This window comes from Buceros rhinoceros, unplaced genomic scaffold, assembly GCF_000710305.1.
Source record: "Buceros rhinoceros silvestris isolate BGI_N320 unplaced genomic scaffold, ASM71030v1 scaffold46906, whole genome shotgun sequence".
Lineage (NCBI taxonomy): Eukaryota > Metazoa > Chordata > Aves > Bucerotiformes > Bucerotidae > Buceros > Buceros rhinoceros.
Genome location: NW_010419029.1, coordinates 1 through 19306, shown reverse-complemented (window position 1 = coordinate 19306; position 19306 = coordinate 1). Strand labels below are relative to the sequence as shown.

At 36.5% G+C, this 19306-nt stretch overlaps 1 protein-coding gene across 1 annotated transcript in view; it reads right to left on the bottom strand.

Moving 5' to 3' along the window:
• Positions 1 to 19217, bottom strand: part of TTC39B (tetratricopeptide repeat domain 39B) — a 21792-nt gene extending 2575 nt beyond the window's left edge. The window contains exons 1-14 of the mRNA XM_010138733.1: positions 19087 to 19217; positions 17199 to 17275; positions 15995 to 16062; positions 13955 to 14019; positions 13646 to 13751; positions 12231 to 12296; positions 10478 to 10586; positions 9527 to 9594; positions 9380 to 9439; positions 8894 to 9055; positions 7792 to 7883; positions 7351 to 7471; positions 5261 to 5372; positions 1911 to 2028 (exon numbers count right to left, since the gene is read on the bottom strand). Coding sequence (XP_010137035.1) covers positions 1911 to 2028; positions 5261 to 5372; positions 7351 to 7471; positions 7792 to 7883; positions 8894 to 9055; positions 9380 to 9439; positions 9527 to 9594; positions 10478 to 10586; positions 12231 to 12296; positions 13646 to 13751; positions 13955 to 14019; positions 15995 to 16062; positions 17199 to 17275; positions 19087 to 19205 — 1343 coding nt within the window. The 5' untranslated portion in view covers positions 19206 to 19217. The remainder of the gene's footprint in view (positions 1 to 1910; positions 2029 to 5260; positions 5373 to 7350; positions 7472 to 7791; positions 7884 to 8893; positions 9056 to 9379; positions 9440 to 9526; positions 9595 to 10477; positions 10587 to 12230; positions 12297 to 13645; positions 13752 to 13954; positions 14020 to 15994; positions 16063 to 17198; positions 17276 to 19086) is intronic.
• Positions 19218 to 19306: the final 89 nt, after the last annotated feature.

The following is a 19306-nucleotide window of genomic DNA, read 5'->3' as shown; positions in this document are numbered from 1 at the left end:
GAACCGCACATTTGCTGAGGTTGCATTCTGTCCCATCATCCAGGTCCCTAATGAAGAAGTTAAAACTGGTCCAAGCAGCAAACCCTGCATTATTCTACTGGTGACTGATCTCCATCTGACTTCATGCTGCTGATCACATCCTTCTGAACTCAGTTTAGTCAGTTTTCAATCCACCTCACTACCCACTTATCTGCTTCAGACGTCATCAGTTCGTCTGTGATGACACCGTGGGAGACAGTGTGAAAGATCTTTCTAAACTCATCATAAAGAACATCCACTGCTGTCCCCTCATCCACTGAGCCAGTAACCTCATTGTAGAAGACTATAAAGATTGTTAAACATGACTTGCCCTTCATAAATCTATGCTGACTACTCCTGATCACCTTTGTGCTTTTGGAAATGATTTCCAGAATTATTTATTCCACCTTCCCAAGGACTGATGAGAAGTCTCCAGTTTCCCAGATCCTCCTTTTTTACTTTCTTGAAGGTAGGGGTGTCATTTGCTTTCTTCTGGTCCTCAGGAACTTTTCCAAATTATCAAGATCTTTCAAAGATAACTGCATTTCACAATGACATCGGCTGGCTGCCTCAGCACTCGTGGATATATGCCAGTGTTCTAAGTACTGAAGCATGTACAGTTGCCATGGACAAATGTACGTCTGGCCTGTCCACACTTTTCCTAACCTGACCCTCCTCTAATATCATCCTGCTTGTTCCAGACTTTCCTACAGGTGCCATGATCTACAAATCCTGAAAGCTGGTATTCCCACTACAGAGCAAGGTGAAGAATCCATCGTGTACCTTGTCCTTTCCCGTGTCTTTTACAATAAACTCTTTGATTCTTATCTGGGAGAATGACATCAACCAATATTGCAGAACAAAAAGCTCTCAGCATTTCAAGACGAAGGCTTCTAAAGAGGCACCTCATCAACCAAGATAAGCTTTGATGCACAGAAAGCGTGTCTTAAAGCAGGGAGACTGCTTATGCGATAAACAGTCTTAATGCACTGTAGCAGCCTACGAAATGTAGAGTGAAGCTGACCAGAATGTGATATTTAGTTTCCCAGAAAATGTCTACTCCTCTGCACGCAAAATCTGCTTTATGAAGATGGGTTGTCTGAAGATTTTCGAGATGTCTCAACTCTAAAAGCCTCCACTGTGTCAACTATCTTTGGAATAAGATTTTCAGGAACAGCATTCCTTTAACTTGCAACCACTGCCCTGTAACTTGCAACACGCTTGAATAAACTCACTTAGGACCTTAGAAATAGCAAGAGAAGGCAAATGGCAAGAAATGATAACGAGCAACAGAAATACACGTAATAAATTCTCCTTAAATATTATTTATTCTAAATAATGTATTAGAAAAATTGCATGTGTAAAAACTGCTTCTCCTGCCTAATTACTCTAAAAATTCTAAGAAGTTTACAACTACAATCAGTACATGACTTGATGTTGTATGAAGAAAAGTAATTAGAGAAGATATGGATCTGACGCCTAAAGTGTTTGATTAAATCCATTAACTCATGAAATTCAAGTTTTCAACTGACATAATCAACAGCAATGATTTCTCCTCTATATTGAGAAGTATTAACTACTGAAGTACTAAATTCTGAAAAAACCACAGGACATTCACGTGAATTATCTTTACTAATATTGACAGTTCCGTAAAACCCATTAGTTTGATTTATTTGGTCTAAACCATCACATTTATATAAACCTATCTAATATTACATTGCAACAGAGACATAGTAGCAAAATTTTGTCACTCTCCAACTACTCCAGCTCCTAAACAGCACATTGCACTTTAATTATTCAAAATTCTAACATAATGGCTTCTACAGGAGTATCAGAAATATCAGCCAAGGCTACAAAATACACAGGTTTAAAGTCTGTTCAGATTTTTTTACCTTTGAATTACTTTACTGAAACACAGTTCAGCTTGCATGAGTCTTCCCAAGTGTTTCAGGCAGAGGCCTTTCAGTAATTGCAACATGCACACATCATCCGTATAGTATTCACTGTGATCTAAAAGTAAAAGCAAGATATATCAAAGCATTTGAAGACATCATGAAAAGGAAAATCGGATACTGCAGTAGGGAGCACTCATCCAGACTCAGGACCATGCTACCTCAAAACACACATAACCTTCAGACACAATTTTAAATACTGCCTATTACAGAAGACGTGTGCATAACATCTGTATCTTTCTCTTTAAAGACACAGGCTAAGAAGAAATAAGAAGGAATTGGATCATCCAGATGCTTGCCAGCCTTCTGTATGTGGAAGTCAGTACAAAGCAAGCATAAACTGGCATCAGTTAAAGATTTCTGTATTTGTAACATCTAAAACAGGAAGCAAAACCCATAGTGAGACTGAAACATCCTTCGCACTACATTTTCTTAATAGTTTCCCCTGTTGCGCAACAGTGGCAGACCTCCAGGAGCACCAGGAACATGAAAAGCACAAGAACATGCTAAGACTACACCCTGCAGAACTTTTCAGAAGCATTACTTGGCATTACAAATTCAAGAAACCATGTTTATTAGTATTCCCATTACCTCTAATGATTAAGAAGCTTTACTAGTAGCATATAACATTTGAAAATTCAATTTATCCTCAATAGGACTAAAAATACCAGATGGAAAAGGTTTTGTGAAGCGATCCAGAAACGTAACTTTAATGAGTAGGGGCCTTTTCTAGTTGCCTTGGTTTATAGCATTTTCTGGGTGCAGGGAAGGAAAAGGAAGGAAACACATATGGACAGACAGATGGCAGCACATACATTAACAATTCAGAAGGCAAAACACTCTCCCTTCAGAACATGTTGTTTACAACTCATTACCAGCTCTCTAAGGTCACATTAATTTTTTTAATAGTCTGCCAAAAAAATCCTACATAAACAGCTCTGAAACATGCAAGACTAAAGCATCTTAGGATTCAGCAAAGTGCTTTGCCACTACATTCAGGCTTATTTCTATCTGTGTTTAAACCCAGAGAGTCTCAGTAGATAGTAACTGACAGACTGCACTTTTAGTGACAGGTAGAAGTGCAGAGGGTAGTATTTTGCATTTCCGCTATCCTGTTTTGCTAGGCTAAGGTATTATATCCATGTGACTATCTCCTAAAGGACTCATTCATGGAAATTACTGGGGGCAAGCACTGATGTCAGTAAAAGCTCGCCAGTCTTTTAACAACTTCAACTAGTATCTCCTGGTATTTCCCACAAGAAAAAAAGCTCTTATGCCAAAACACTGACAGTAAATGACGGACCTATGTAATATAGACAGCCTTGCAATAAATGTGAGAGAACATCTTCCTGAAGTTCTGTGTAACAAAGGAAATATCATTATCAGGATTATAAAACACAAACGAAATTAAGTTTTTTTCTTGAAGTTACAAATTCCTTGTTTACATCTTGGAGATGACAAAGCTGTGGGGGAAAAGATTTCTAGAAATCTTGAGGACAGAAAAATAATTGTTAATGTCCTGCATCTGTTCCTTCTACCATCTCTGTTTTCAGCTCCATCTAATTAAACCCACTTTCAATCCTTGACAGAATCCTTACTGCGCCTGTTCACTTGAACTGAATGCAGTATGAACAGCTCTCTCCTAAGAAGTCTCAATCCCTGAATGACCTTTGTGTATAATTGACACACTTTTTTACAGCACCTTAGCAGTCCTTTAAAGCTGTCTAGTACTGACAACTGTCTCTTAAAATAACATTGTATCCCTGCCACACTCTGCTAATAGCCTTAATCACTTTCTTTGAGTCTCAATTCAGCAGCAATTCTGGTAATCAAGAGTCTTCATCTTGTCTGAGTCCATACCTTTAAAAGCTAGCCAGGCCCACAGCAAAGTTCCAAACAAAATGACTTTTGAACTGCAGTTATTACTAAGTAAGATACAGAAAGCATAAAACCCAAATATGCTTCCAGATTACATCCTATTTGTAAACTGCGTATTTCCATAAGAAAAACATACTGGGTTTATTTACGTTCCTTTTATTTTGGTAACTTGTGCATCTCTGCTTAGCAAAACAACAGGAAATTTACTGAGCTGATTACCACTCACAGTACAAGCCTCTGCCTGATACAGCACCGCATTCCCTACAGCTTCTGCCAGAACCCTCCGTGCAGAACTCATGAGAACATTAGTTTATTTGCAGATGTCTTGCATATTGCTACATTCTGTTTTTAATACTACAACAAAAAAAAGGAAACAGACTTGAGGTTCAAGAGGCATACAACTAATTCTGCAGAAATGGGAAGAATGGCATAAAAAAGGTTAAGGGACCCAGCTGAGTCTTGGCCTTGCAAGCTACTCTCATTTAGTTCATTATAGCATCCAGATTTTACCACTATGCATTACTTGTATGTCCTCATATAACTTCTGATGCATCACCTCAGTTTAAATGTAAATCAGATGTACTGTTACATTTCATAATTAATCTTTTAATCACATGGCAAAACTGACTTGCTAAATGGTTGCTAAGCGTGATTAAAATCTGTGTTCAATAGAAAATATTTTTAGTAAAATATAATTAAAAGAAGTGTCATGTGCAAAAGGATAGAAGAAGTTCTAGAAGAACTCAAAAGAGAAGTTTATGTGACAGGATGACAGTATACCCCCCTGTTTAAACGTGGTAAAGCCAGGTAGTTCTGCAGTGAACTTGTTGTAATAATGGAACTTAAGTTCCTTTAGGAAAAAAACACAGACTGATTCTCTAAACATCACCCTGAACGTTTCAAGTACATCAAGATCTAAAACCACAGTTGAAGTTTATTTGTTAAGAATGCTTTATTTTACAACTAGCTAACATGGGGGTTTTTGTCAGAAAGTAAAAAACCAAACCTGTATGCACTTCATTATTTCCTTTACATTGAGTCATACTCCGCTCGGTGTATGTCCTCTATAGTGAAGTGTAATGTAAATTGGTTCAGAAAAAATATTTTTCAGACATTTAAGAAATTAGCAGACTACACTCCAAGAATGTTCTGAGACTGGAATCTCTTAGTAAGACTTAGTTAAATTCTGTAATTAATAACCTCACATCCTCTTCTGCAGCATTAATCAAACTGGGTAAAGAACATATTAAAAAATCACAGCTAACTTTCACATGGATCCAAATTTCCATACTCAGATTTAATCGCACATTGCCAGAGTCAATGTTAGCTCACAGAACATGCATAGACAGAAGCAAAGAAAAATGTCAGCATTTCTTACCAGCTTATTAATTCCACCTTAACAGATCACTTACTAGTTTCATTTTGTAGAGCAGTTTCTTCTTTTTCAATTGTTACCAGTAAGTTTTCAGTGAGGTCTGCTCTTTTGCCCACAATTGCAAAGCCATTCCAGACATACATCATTTCCTAAAAAACAAACAAGCAAAAAAAAAAAACAAAACCAAAAAACGCCACCAAATAAACCAACTGAGTTTCATAAATATTTAACTAAAGAGAATTCCTAGGGAGGTTGTTAGGGAACATTTTGAGTACATAAAAATACTGCCTCCAAAAACTTGGTTTTAACAATATTAAAGGTTTCAAAGTCAAAACATTCACTGTTGAAAAGCCCATGAATAAAAGCATCTGAACAACTTCAAATAACCACCCACAACGAGTACTGGACATTCTGTTAGTAACATGAAAGTTTATAAAGACAGACACACTTGCCTTAGGAATCATTTCATTCAAGTTGCGTAAGTGTACCTGGGCATAGGGTAGGCAAAATGACACTGAATGTGTGTGGGCAAACTTACCTTGTCTTCCTACGTTTTGGATGTTTCGGTACATTTTTAATGGATTCTATCATGTATTTTCATAGATAAAACCAAAACTGGACAGATTTTATCATATGATAGTTTACTATCACCCATATAACACATCAGCAAAACTGGATATTTTAGGTTCAACTTGTGGCCTCTGCTATATGAATTAAAGAAGCAGTTGAAAGGATTAGAGACAAAATTTTTGCATTTATTTGTGGGTGTGTGCATGTATATAAAGTATATGTCTGTGTGCATCCAAACATACAGTCATGCTTGTGTTTATATATTGATGCTATAACCTACAGGTTGTTACCTTCTTTATGGAGCAACACTGAAAGTAGATAAGACTTCCTGGATAAAAACATGGTTTGAGTACATGCATCCAACACATACTTCCAATGTAATTGCCACAAAATCTTATTTAAAAAACAACAAAAAAAATCAAGGTAGACCCTGGCACAAAGCTTCCCAGATGCTTCAGTAGGATAGTCAGCAATATGCTTGTGTTGATGCACTAAATATTACTACATTGTAAACACAAGAGCATCATTTGTTCTGCTGTATTTGAATTGTAATTACACCTCTGAAATCTGAAGCCTGATGTCATTCTGAAGATGCTACAATACATTGTTGAAATATTTCTGCTTACATTTGTGCTGTTAACTATGTGGGTTTTCAGAGGGCGGAAAAAAAAAAAAGAGTCTCTCAAAGTATGAAACAATGTTATTGACACTATAAACTCCTATACTGGATTTGACAGCAAGACCAAAGGTCTTTACTCACAACTGAATAGCACTGGGCTGTACAAACCCAAGACAACTATATTACTTCGGTCTTTATACGTAATTGAGTATGCAATGAATTTTAAACCCGACAAATTAATTTTCTTTGGACACCTCTTTCTGTATCAATAAGATTTAACATAAGAAATTCATTCTCAACTTATATTTTTCATCTTCAGTTAGTGCTAAATTATCCGTGCACAAAAATTTTAGTGCACCCATATGCAAGGTATCATTGCTGTGCACACATAAACACAGTGCACTACTAATGACCCTGAACTTAAAAGCATGGGAAATTAGAATAGCGTTAGTAAAGTATCATTAACTTCTGGACATTTGCTCAGACTTAATATTAGAAAAAAAACAAACAAAACTGCCCCTCTTCATTTCCTCTAGAACAGAAAGTGCTGAAGTACTCCTTAATTTCCCAGTAAGTCTCAAGGGGAAGGACTGAAATCCTGCAAAACTAAATGTGACCAAATATGCTAGAGATCCATGCAGGTTTCTAGCCGAAAGGTGACTTTCAGCCTCGTGTGGCAACAGTAATCATTCTCTGTATGTCTGAGCTTCCACGTGAAAAATCTGCCTCTGCTTTTGGACCGCTAGTAGTTGGTAGTATGATTCAGCCCCTAGTATATTTCACAAAAATCGCATTGCATGAATGCAATAATTCTTTCATAAAATAATTTTTAGAATGCAGACACATAGTATCTGATAGTATTATTCTTTCCCTCTATAATGAATTATACTTATTTCTTTTCTATTAGGAAAGGACAAAAAGAAAGCAAGCATAAATACCAAGGCAGGTAATATCAGCTTCACTGGTTGAGGACTTGCATAGCGTCGAGCTTTCCTTACTGCAAACTTCTCAGTTGGGATAGATTTTCCTGCAATTCTCTGTTTTAGACCATCTACTTGTCTACAAGGAGAGAAAATGGGAACAGATGTTGCTTTGTGTAGTTTTTATTTCATTTTATTTCATTCAGTAAGACTTGCTGTTCACCTCTGAAGCACAACATCTTAAATTGTTCCACACCACTTAGACTGCAGTTGTAGGACATATTTTTTGTTCATAAAAGCAGCCTTTTAAATACTCTGATGGTAGAAGCAAAGAGAAAAACTGAAAAGTTAATGTTTATATGTAGGAGGTAAGTCACAGAAGACAAAGGTATCAGTCAAGTAAAAAAGCTTATATGTGGGCAAAAACATGCACATCTAGTGGCTTTTTAAAATGTTTACCTAAATAAGGATACAATGTCCTCTCCAGTCGTTTTCAAATCATCCTCTGGAAGCATACATAGAATCGCTGCCTTCTGGAATACATATATTGCCTATTTCAAAAAGAAACAGCAAAATATTACCACATCTGATTTGCTGCATTCAGTCAATAAACTGACTTATACTCTCACACCACTTGCTGCTGTGAAGTGTTTTCAGTAATTCTCAGGCAGGTGGAAATACAGAATCGTAGCATTTTCTTTGTTACATAATTTATGCTATTATTTTATTTTCAACGTATTTATTGATATTCTAAATAAGTTAGTCAGAATGCTTAAGGTATCTCCTGTAAAGGACAGGACAATTTATTATGCAAATCACTGATAAAGAAATTTTATTCTAAAGTCCATTACTGTTATTATAGGATCTGTTACATATCTGTTTTGCCTGAAAAAAACAGAAGAAATTATCTGAGTACTGATTCAAGGTAAATTCAGCAACTGGGCTTTGCAGAGAAAAAAGAAATATCCATAATTCTATTCAAAACATTTGCACTTCATGCTGAATATACTATTCTCATCCTCTTTTGTCAAGAATTGGATGTATCCCCTCTTCCAATAAGAATAATAAATCAGTAGTCTAGAAAAGAACAGATAAAAATGTTGTATCAAAAATTATTTGCACAATGTGCTTCGTTCAGACTTCGAGAAACAGTTTTATAAGGAAAAGGTAGATACCCCAAATTTTCTCATGAAACCCTGTCTCCAGCAGCCTTTCATTTCATCTGCTGAATAGGTGTGCTCTCTCCTGTTTATAATTAACTCACAAACACAGTTTCTTCAGCCAAGTTTTATTACTGAGTGTTAGAACGTGACTTGAGATGCAAGTTTTCCTCTCCCTCTTCTTTTTCACAACCCCGGTAAGCACTTGTTTTTAGAGGGGCTGAAGCACAAAACAAAACACGAAACAAAAATTCCTCCTTAACCATCCAGTTAAAACTACTGTTTTAGTGCCACTGTGCCTTTGCTGATGGGCTTTCAGAAGAAATTGAGTGAATTAAAATGCAAATTTAACTGTGAAGAGGCTACTTCTATATTGTAACAATGTCCACCTGCCCATTTACCTTAGACCACCTGCTCTCTTTGCTGAGAAGGTCTGCATACCGATATGCTTGAAGCCAGTTCTGCTGGAAGGTGTAGCACCACATCAGTTCCCAGTAACAGAGATGATGAATTTGTTTCCACTCTTGCTGAGCAGCTATGCATTCTTGGAACCTCAACTGCGCCTGCAATGTAGTTAAGCAACAGAGATGAAAATTGGCTCAGTTACAGCTCTACATGACAGCCATGTCTAATTATAGAGCAAATTCTTTCCAAGCACCCAAGTGGAGAACACCTGACTAGTAAAATAAGATAAACCTCCCTTTCAGTCTCAACTCAAAGAAGAGAGCTGAAATCAACATTGACACTGAACATGTAAAGGGGTAAGAGCACAATTATCAGTTTACCATTATCACAGTCATAATTATCATTACTTAGATGAAGATATTTTTTCCCCAATTTGAACAGTGAACAAATAAAAACCTTAAAAAGAAAAAAAACTGATATACCTTTTCAAAATTTCCTTTCAGTATGTCTATTCTGGCAGCATAAAATAGAATAATGGAACCCTTGAAAGAAGATGAGAAAAATACCCAGTTACTATTTAAAGCTTAGGAAAGTACACTGCTGTTATAAAATTTATTAAGAATACACACGTTTGGAAATTTCTGAAGGTAGGGTTCAAGGAGACTCTCTGCTTCCTGAAGGTTGGCTTCCCCTGTACCTAGGAAACATAACAAACCAACTTCAATGTACTTAAAGAAATGAGTTTCATAAATTAAGATCTGGTTTCCAAATAATACTATAGCTTGAGTAGATTAATGGATGACTGCTTTTATGCAAAACCAGAATTATTTCAACATATTGTGTTTCTATAAAAATGAATTCTTGTCCTGAAGGTGCTAACTGCTCTTAAGATAGTAAAAGACTGTAAGTAAAAGCAGAATATACGAATATTCTTTAAACTGTTCCATTACAGATCCTAGTTGCATTTTTAAGTCCCTTTAATTGCTTTACCAAGTTAGGAAAACATTCCTCAGCTGCCTCCTTTCCCAGTTTTGAGCTCAGTAATGAAATACAGGTGATACTGAAAGACATGAAGTTCTCCTTAATTTCCTGATGAGCCTGAGGGACATGTAACTAAAATACTTCCAAACTAAAGAATGTGAAAATACATGTCAAAGATGCATACAGAATTAATGGTGACTTTTAGCCCCACGTGGCAAAAGCGATTAATTCTCTACATGTTTGAGCTTCCAAATAAATTGTCTGGGAGTAGTCCAGACTTTTTCCTGAGATAGTTTTCAAAATATCTGACAGTTATTTATCAATAAGAACTTGTCTGAACTTAAAAGTGTTTTGTGATATTTTGCTGTTGCATGTTGAGACAGCCCTGCAAATGGAACAAGACATTGTTATAATGGTATCTATCCTCGCTATTTCTGCAGATGTAGCTTTGTCAGAGCTATTTGTTTCAGATCATAATTAGGCACACAGCAATCTCCTGTTACAAAGCTAATTTGCCACAGTTTTGAAATTCCATTAAAAAAATCACAGTATCTATCATAATGTGTAGCATGACTGAACAGCTACACAGAGGGTCTCACCAAGGATTAAGGAGACGTAAGTATGATAAACCAACAGGATGAAAGTACACAGAATGGCCCTCAAACTGCTGCCAGATGCGCCTTCCCGTAGTTGACAGAGGCCCAACTCCTAAGAAACATCACAAACACATGCAGAATTAACTACCAGTATACAGAGTTACTATTAATAGTTTCTGGCTCCCCCAAATCTAGTTTTCCTTTCAGATACAAGTATTTAATAATTTCGCACTGTTATCTCAGATCTTCCAGAACCTTCTACCAAAACAGTTCTGCCACTGCTAACAGCACTCAGCAAGGACAAGATAAAACTGAATAAAACTACCCAAGAATTTCAGTGCTCTGGTGAAATGGGAACACCACACAGCCCATGCAGACACACAGGTCTACATCCCTTCCACACTATTTTCTGGTTATGAGCTTTTCAGAATAATGTCTTTAAACTTGTGTTTGGTGAGAACCTCTCTCAACTGTTCCAGTGCTACTTGTCAGCAAGAGTCTTCCCTCACCAAAACCTCTAATTATCTTCAATTCTCTTCCATCAAGTCAGCCAGTACTTTGAGGTTCTGATCAAAATATTTGCTCCGTTGACACACCGACTTCTAGATACCATTTCCGGAAACTACAGTGGAATTAGTGTGCACCGAGGAAAGGCATCCAGATTCATGGAGGATTATTCAGCTCTCAACACATGGAAGTTTTTCTCATCCTTTCTAGTTTATGCCTATTACATGACAGCTTGGCTGCTTGAGGGATTGTTGAGACAAGCTCAGAGCTTCCCTGCTCAAGAGCATGGGCTCTTCAGAAACATACCAGATGTTAAGTTTTGCCTCAAGACAAATACTAATTTAACAGGAGCTTTACTGCATAGCAACTTGAGTTACAGATATCAGGCACCACACCAAAAAATGGGGTGATACTCCAAAATTGCCTGCTCTTTTCCTTTCAGCTTTTATTGCCTTCTCAGTCAGAGCAAATATGTGTGTTATGGAAGAGCTTCACTACAAACCATGTCTTTCACAGAAAGAAACGGAATGAACAGGTCTCTACTGAAGTCTAATTTTACATAAGCAGAACCATATTTGTGGACAAACTAACAGCAGTAAGACCATATGGTGACTCTTTGTCTCATTAATAAATTTAAGTTTAGTTACGTATAATTCTGTGGGTTGTTCTGCTGGATTTGGGTGTGGGGGGGTTATTTTTTATTTTTTACAGATGCCAAAAAGAGTTCTAAAGGGCTGTAAGATAATTACAAAACAAGGATAGCTTTGTTTTTGTAAACCCAGGATTAAAAACTACTTTCTTCATCCATAGAAACTTACGTACTGAGATTCCACAGTGACACATGATTTTCAGAAATTCCCTCTCCAAAAGAAATGGCCTAGGAATTGTGGGTGCAAAAATGTGGAACTGTGACTCTCCTCTCAGTTAATGATATGAAGAACATTACTTTCTGACTGTATAGGCTAGAAAAGAAATCTGATAACCTCTCCTTAAGAATCAGCAAAAGGAAAGGAAACTGCAGCTTGAAAACCTCCTCTGAAGCAGTCTGGTCATTTCCCATGGTTATCCAAGACCAGGATATCACTATATGTGCTTTTATGCCTGCATTATCTAGTCCAATTTTCATCTTTTTAAGAACACTAAAATATTGCTCAACAACATAGTTAGTATGAAATATATGACATTAAATCCATCCAGCCTTTATCTGAGAGAAAACTAATTTAAAAATAACAAATATCAGATCCAATACCCTATTGCCAGAAAATCCAATAAATTCTAGAAGCCGGAGGATCCTTCCTGGTAAAAGTGACAGCATCTGAAATACATTTCAAACAAAAATAAGATAAATAAAAACTTATATATGCTTAAAAAAAAACCCCAAACATTATAAACTTGATCCAAAAATGCCAACTACTATATTAAATGCCATTGCACATTAGTGAAAAAGTAAAACACAGAAGAACTCTAAAATGGACATGCATGATCATCAATACGGAGCTTCAGCAAAACTTAAGACTTCTGCTGTTCATCTGGTATGGAAACAGGAAGACAGAGTCCAGCTGTGCTTCTTAAGATATTGACAGGTTTTTCTCTCTTCAGCTGATCAGAATTGTTTGAAAATTGTGGGTCATTTTGAGTAGAAGTATTATCTCTTTTGGTAGTACTTAAAATCTACAATTGTCATCTTCCTTTACTCCAAATCAAGTGACACAATGGTAGTACTACTTGTTTCTACTGTAGAAGCACTGAATCAACAGCCCAGCAAGCATACTTGTTTTAGAAACGCTAGTTTATCATCCTTCAGCCCTCCATTACATGCCCTTTTTGTTGCCCTTGTAACTGTGTTCTCCACATTCTACATAAAAGAAAACTTACAAAGATCACAACCACCTTTTCAACGAGCATTACAAAAAGGTCTCTTTGAAGTTTGTTTTTCAAAGGTCTATTCATCCTAATGCACTCTGCAGAGACTTCTGTTAAGATTCCTACTGAGATTTCACGCAGAAAAGGGACACTCAGAGCACTTATGAACACAGACATCTACCAGTTGCTTGTGTTTTAAAGACTGGCAGGTGCAGACAGACCTGACTTGTTCTGACCAGAACTGGCCAGCTCCAGTCTAGAATGGTACAGAAATTAACATACCAGCAGAAATCAACTCCCACCATTGCCACAAATGTGAAAAGGCAACTGTAGTAAATTGGATGAAAAACACTTGGATGTACCCAGTTTTCGTTTGCACAGACTCAGTAAACTATTGCTCATTCTTCCGAATTTGTAATCATCTATGTCAATCTACACATGCCCCTGAAGCAAAAGAATGGTATAGATGGGGGTGTTAGAATAAAAAAATCACCCCAGGTATCCTGTAACCAACAGCATAAGCATCTTAAAAATTCCTGGTACACACAGGTAGATGTGGCTGCTTTTCCTCTTAAGAAACACAGACATAAAGTAGTCCGAGAGAATTAAACACAATTCAGAAAAAAAAATAGTAGAAAGATTCTAGAAGCCATGCATGCAAAAAGCTGCTGCTCTGTACATATTGCAGAAAACCTTCATAGCCTGTGCAATTTTTAACACAGGATTACAGTCTAGTCTCTGCAAAGAAAGAATCCTGAAGAATTATCCCAATGGCCTTTCTGTAGTCTGAAAAAGTCATACCAAGTTGAATGCTCCGATTCCAAGTTTCACTCCTCCTTCAAACTGGTAAAAAGTTTCATTTTTGCTTTTGTTCCCCTGAGTCATCTGTAGCACCTGATGACATTCTCTTTTGATGCAGGGGAAAAAAAAAAAAAAAAAAAAAAAAAAAAAAAAAAAAAAAAAAAAAAAAAAAAGAAGGGAAGGGGAAATATGACTTAGAAATTATATGAAGTATAATGATTACAACAATATAAAAAATATTTTGGAGACATTAATATAACTGCACTTGCTTATACCAACATTGAATCTAAGTGTTTTCTAATGGCTTACTTGTATATTTGGTAACTCGTCCTAATTTTGAGGCCACCTTTGATAAAGTTGATCATATTTTCATCCTGAAAGAAAATAAATTAATTGCACAAAAACGTGCATTCAGCTATTACATATAACAAATACATTAAAATCTTCCTGATACATTTATTTGTAACTTAGAAAGTCATTGAAAACACTATAAATGCTTTTCAGTTATTAGAATCATCTCCAAGACTAAGGTTAACTCTTGGTTTAACTTGTCAGGGAAACAGCTCTGTAGTGCATGATACAAATTTTAAAACTTAAGAGGGGGGTGAAAAAAAAGTCAGATACTTTTAAGAGAATTTCCAATGCATCTAAATGAAACAAGAAAACTCTCCACCAGATGGTGCTGTAGGAACTTTCTTTAGAAAGTTTTGAAATGCCAATTCAAGTGAGCCCAGAACGTAGCAGAACACAAAACCAGAGAATCCCCTACAAAGCTCAATTCCTATCTCTGATCAACAGTAACCACATGTACTACCCAACATATGTGCTTATTATTCTCTAGAAAAATCAAAGTAATGCCACAATGTATTAGCCATCAATAATAAATTCCTGAAAAACAAGACAGTTAACAGTTCACCAGGACAGAATTTTTCCTCTTAGAATTCACACAGAAGGGGAACATGGTCACGCATTTCAGAAATGCACATTTAAATACTTGGGAACAGCATATATGATGGGGAAAACGAGAAAGCACAGCAAAAATGCCTCAGAATCATCAACCAAAGGAAATTCTGGCATCCATAAAAGGGTCACCATTTCTTAAGACCTCAATTGTTTTGTCTGCAAGACTGACAATGTAAATGCAAGTGTTTTAGTACAAGCATTCTTGCTACCTCTTTCTGAATGGTTAAATTTTCATTATGATCATCTTCAGATGAATCAAGGTCAGGCAAGGATAAAAATACGGAGCATGACAGCAATCAGCAGAGGAGGGTATTATACTTAATAGCAGTCGATCTCTGACATGAAGGATAGCAAGATGCTGTTTTAAAGACGGTATGTTTCTAAGGGGTTTTTTTTTTAATTTTACACAGTTCTAAACTCACGTCCTTCAACTGTTTAAAAATTCTCTTCACACTTAAAAAAAAAATCCCACCTTTGAAACAGAAAAAAAGATTGCTTCCATTTGGTTAGTACAGGACAGAGTCAGTTATTGGAAAGCCTGGCATTCCATTAATAACATTTCCTGACACTTCTGGACAAAGTACTATGTTAAATGCTTTGTAAATCTTTGCCAAATCTTCTTTTTAGGTCCATTTGGTCTTAGTATCTTTGTGCCTTGTGTAGTTCTCATAATTTATATCTGAAAGGCGCTAACTAAAACATATTCATTAAACACTTTTAAGACACATATGTAAAAAGAGTATGACTAATAACTCCTGTTTTCAGGAATCAAATTTCAAATCTAATTTGAAAACATTTGAAAGTATGAAGTCCCTGATCCACAAGCTAAACAAGAAGCACCAGACCGTATTAACACCAGATCTTTCTGTGAACTGAATTATTAACTCTGCAATGCTAAGGCATGCTTGTTTTATAATTATCCATTAGTATACAGATCCTGACACCACGTCAAAGAGAGAGTAATACTGAACTGGAGACAAATGCTTCAGCTGAAGTTTTGTAAGCTGGAAAATATTCTATCCTTTTCACGCAAAAAACCACTTGCATTTTTCAAACAGGACATTTCCTCATACAGGAACATCTTTTTAAACAAGTGCTGGACACTATCAGATGTGAAGCAAGTCATTTAAATATATCATCTGTGTGAGACTGCAATATACCTTGGGTTCTGGTTCCTAAGTATCAGTAACATCTTTGGTTATTCATATAAACAAAGAGAGGATTCTGCTGGGTAGCACAGCATTTACTGTACTTTCAATCACTGCCATGAAATAAAATTCATTCACTACTAAATACCTTATCTATTGCAGGAACAATGTTTTACAATTACTAAGATGTTTCCATTACACTGCTACACAGAAATCTAAAAGAAACAATGGACTCTACCTGCACAAAAGTGAGAGCTGCTTTCTGTAGTAAGCATTCAGCATAGCAGATTTCAGCATGCATTTCCTCTAGATAAGAAAGAAAAGTTATTTACTGTCAGCAAAGTTACTGTCAATATTCTCTCCTTGGGGTCAAGGGAACAAATAAAATGCTGCCAAGAAAAGAAAGAAAAAACCCAAGATTCTGCCGCAGGTGTTTTGGTTAATTGCTGAACAGCAGCTGTTAATACACAAAACCCAGTAGAAGTCTTCTATTTCACTTTTCCCCAGACAAAAGCTTTCATCTTGCCAGAGGTTCAACCTAGAACAAAAGCTACTTGTCATTCTGGTGGATGATCTGCCGTACTTTCCATTGATCCTCCGTTTAAGTAACAGCCTACAGCAACTAGGTCTTCCAACCCTCCCTCCATGTCTTAGAAAATCTTTTTACAGATGAATGGTAACACTGTGGCTTAGGCTTTTCCTAAGGTCAGTAAGACATTATGAACAGGTTTTCACTAAGCTTTCCTCAGGAAACCGAAAGACCTGGGCAGACTTTCTGTCCTCATGCAGCACTAGAGTACATTCGACTTAGCACACGTGACACAAGTTACTCTGCATTCACGCTGCAAGACCAGCCACATGCACAAGGCTGCTGTATGTACAATGCACATGTGGTGAGTTTGAAGTGTCCAGTATTAAACAGGACTCTTTTGTGTCAGGTTAGAAAAAAATGCATACTTGATTCTGTCCGAATCAGAAACAGGAGATGAGCATTTTCAGAGTCATGAACAATGTACTAATACCACTTCCCAAAAAACCTTTAGCCAAAACAGACAAACACAAAACTTGTTACTATATTCAAATTCTAATACAACTGATGATACGGATGTATTCCACAGCATCAATGATTTTTAAAATTCTGGGAGCTGTCTTAAGTAAAAAAAATTAAGTATCTCTGCAGTCCTACAATGTGTTGTGAAAGGCATTCCTTTCTTAATTCATGCATGCTCAGAGCCAAAAAAAATTAGTTTTAATCCCTCATTTTAGCAGCTTTGCTTTAAAATTAAAGAACAAAACCAAAAACCACCATAAAGGTGGTTTGTTTGGGTTTTTTACTGTAAGACACTAGTCAAGTTACAGATTTAAGCATATTGGTGACATTGGTAGAGTGTTTTTGAGCTTTTTCTCACTTTGTTGTTTTTATTGTATTATAAACCACTTACCTTCACTCAACTGATCCACTGACTGTTTAGAAACTAGATTGGACAAGGATTCCACCACTGTGCTTCTTTTCCTGAATCTGAATCAATTTTATGTGGAAGAAACAAAACACACACAGCATAAGTGACATTTCAACATGAACTTGAAGTTAATTATCTACAATTCTTAACCATTTCCAACCACAATTTATAGACATTCTTAGCACAGTGCTGATTTGCCAATAGTTGCAATTTTTTGGAGTAGTTTAATTATAGCCGCTGGTATGCATCTAGGCTCAGAAGCCTATCCAGCCTTAACCGACATTGCAAGCATGCATGTAATCTACTTTAGGTGTACAATTGCTTCCACCCCACTTCCACCCATCAACTGCAGAGGTCTCTCTGACACTGGGCAAGGCACTTGAACTGGACTTCAAAGTTTTACAAAGTACTTTTTTCCATTTCTTCAACTTCCACTCTGAATTAGAATGAAAATTAAAAAGGAGCTCTGTTTTCAACACAGATGAAAACATAAACACTTCAGTATTTCATAGTGGTTTATGCCAGATACGATGCCAAAACAGGAACACATTTTACTTTCAACAAATGTCAACTGTCCATGTTATAAATTGCTATGTTATTTTAGTACAGCATTCAAAAATGAATTTGTGATTTACAAACAACTCAGGTCTATGAAGAAGCCGAAGTACGAAGAAAAAGAATGTACTTCACAAGCCAGGAAGTCATTAATCATAAATACTGAGAATTAGCTCACCATTGTTTACACTAGGCTGCACATTGAAAAGCACGGGATCCCAATAACAAGGTTATGACACTACAGGTTAAAGTAACGCATGCACAAAAAAAAAAATGGGTCAGTTAAGACACATGTGGTTCGGGCAGTTCTTCACTTGAGTGTTTGATTGCCTGTATCTTGCATTTTTATGAGTTTTGTGACAGAGCACTCTACACATAAAAGTCTGTATCCTGCAGAGACGGAGACCCTTACTGAAACTATCTAAAGTAAAAAGATGCATCTAAACAACACCACAGTTCAGATAAAAATGTGAATTGGTAGCACACCTGAAAGAGCAGAAACTGCTGACCCTTTATTTCCCTCCATTAGTATCTGATAATTTTGTCCTGCTTCCTTTTCTTTTGTTAGTCATTGCTAAGGTGATGTTAAATGCCTAACCTAAAAATATGTGGAAGTCATTCCTTCAGAGATCATTCATGATAAATCATGGCCTAACCAATATGATGAAGAATCAGGACAGTAAAATAGAGCACTCATTTCCAGTTTTGTCAGAGGCTTGTTAAGCACTTTAACACATTTTCTAAGCTCTTTTAATTAAAAAAAATAAAGGTCACTAATAACTTCTGTTTTCTGCTATATTTTTGCTACATTGTTGTATCCAAGAAAGACCAGAAGCAAATGTTCAGAACATTCTTGATAGGCATAACAGCCCTTTAATTTTAAAGTAAGATAAACACATTTATAATGATATTTTTTAAATTGCTTTGGTTTTAGAAGAAACTTCAGTACAACCTTAATCCTATTGGGTCCGCCTTTGGAAACAACTTCTAAATGAAGAATGTCTTCATGATGAAAATTCATAGAGCTTTTAAATTTTTGGTCCCCATGGAAAACAAGAAGTCACAGGCTGAAATAGCTCAGGCACTTCAATCATGTAGTGTCAGCTTACATGTGGGTCTACACAGCCAACCAACCATTTAACTACACACGCCCAGACCCAGCAAATCTGGGTCCAATAATAACTGGACAGAGAGAGTTACTTCACCTTTTCAAATTTAGGTCACTATCATACTGACAACAGCCTGCTTTGAAAGCATACAGACAGTTGGGCTATCTTACTAAGAACACTTGTAAATATTCACCACTAGGGCTTACCTTTGGCAGGTTTGCAACGCTTCCTTCATTGTAGAAATTCCCATTTGTATATCCTGCTGTTCAAACGTCATAGCAGCTTGCATAACTAAAATAGTGCTGTACCCAAGGGCATGGTACATACTATCTTTAGACCTAGAGCAAACATATAGATCATGTGCATTGAAGCAAAACTTTAAATTCCAATACAAAATTAAATGTTGAGACGCTGTCCCGGTTTGAG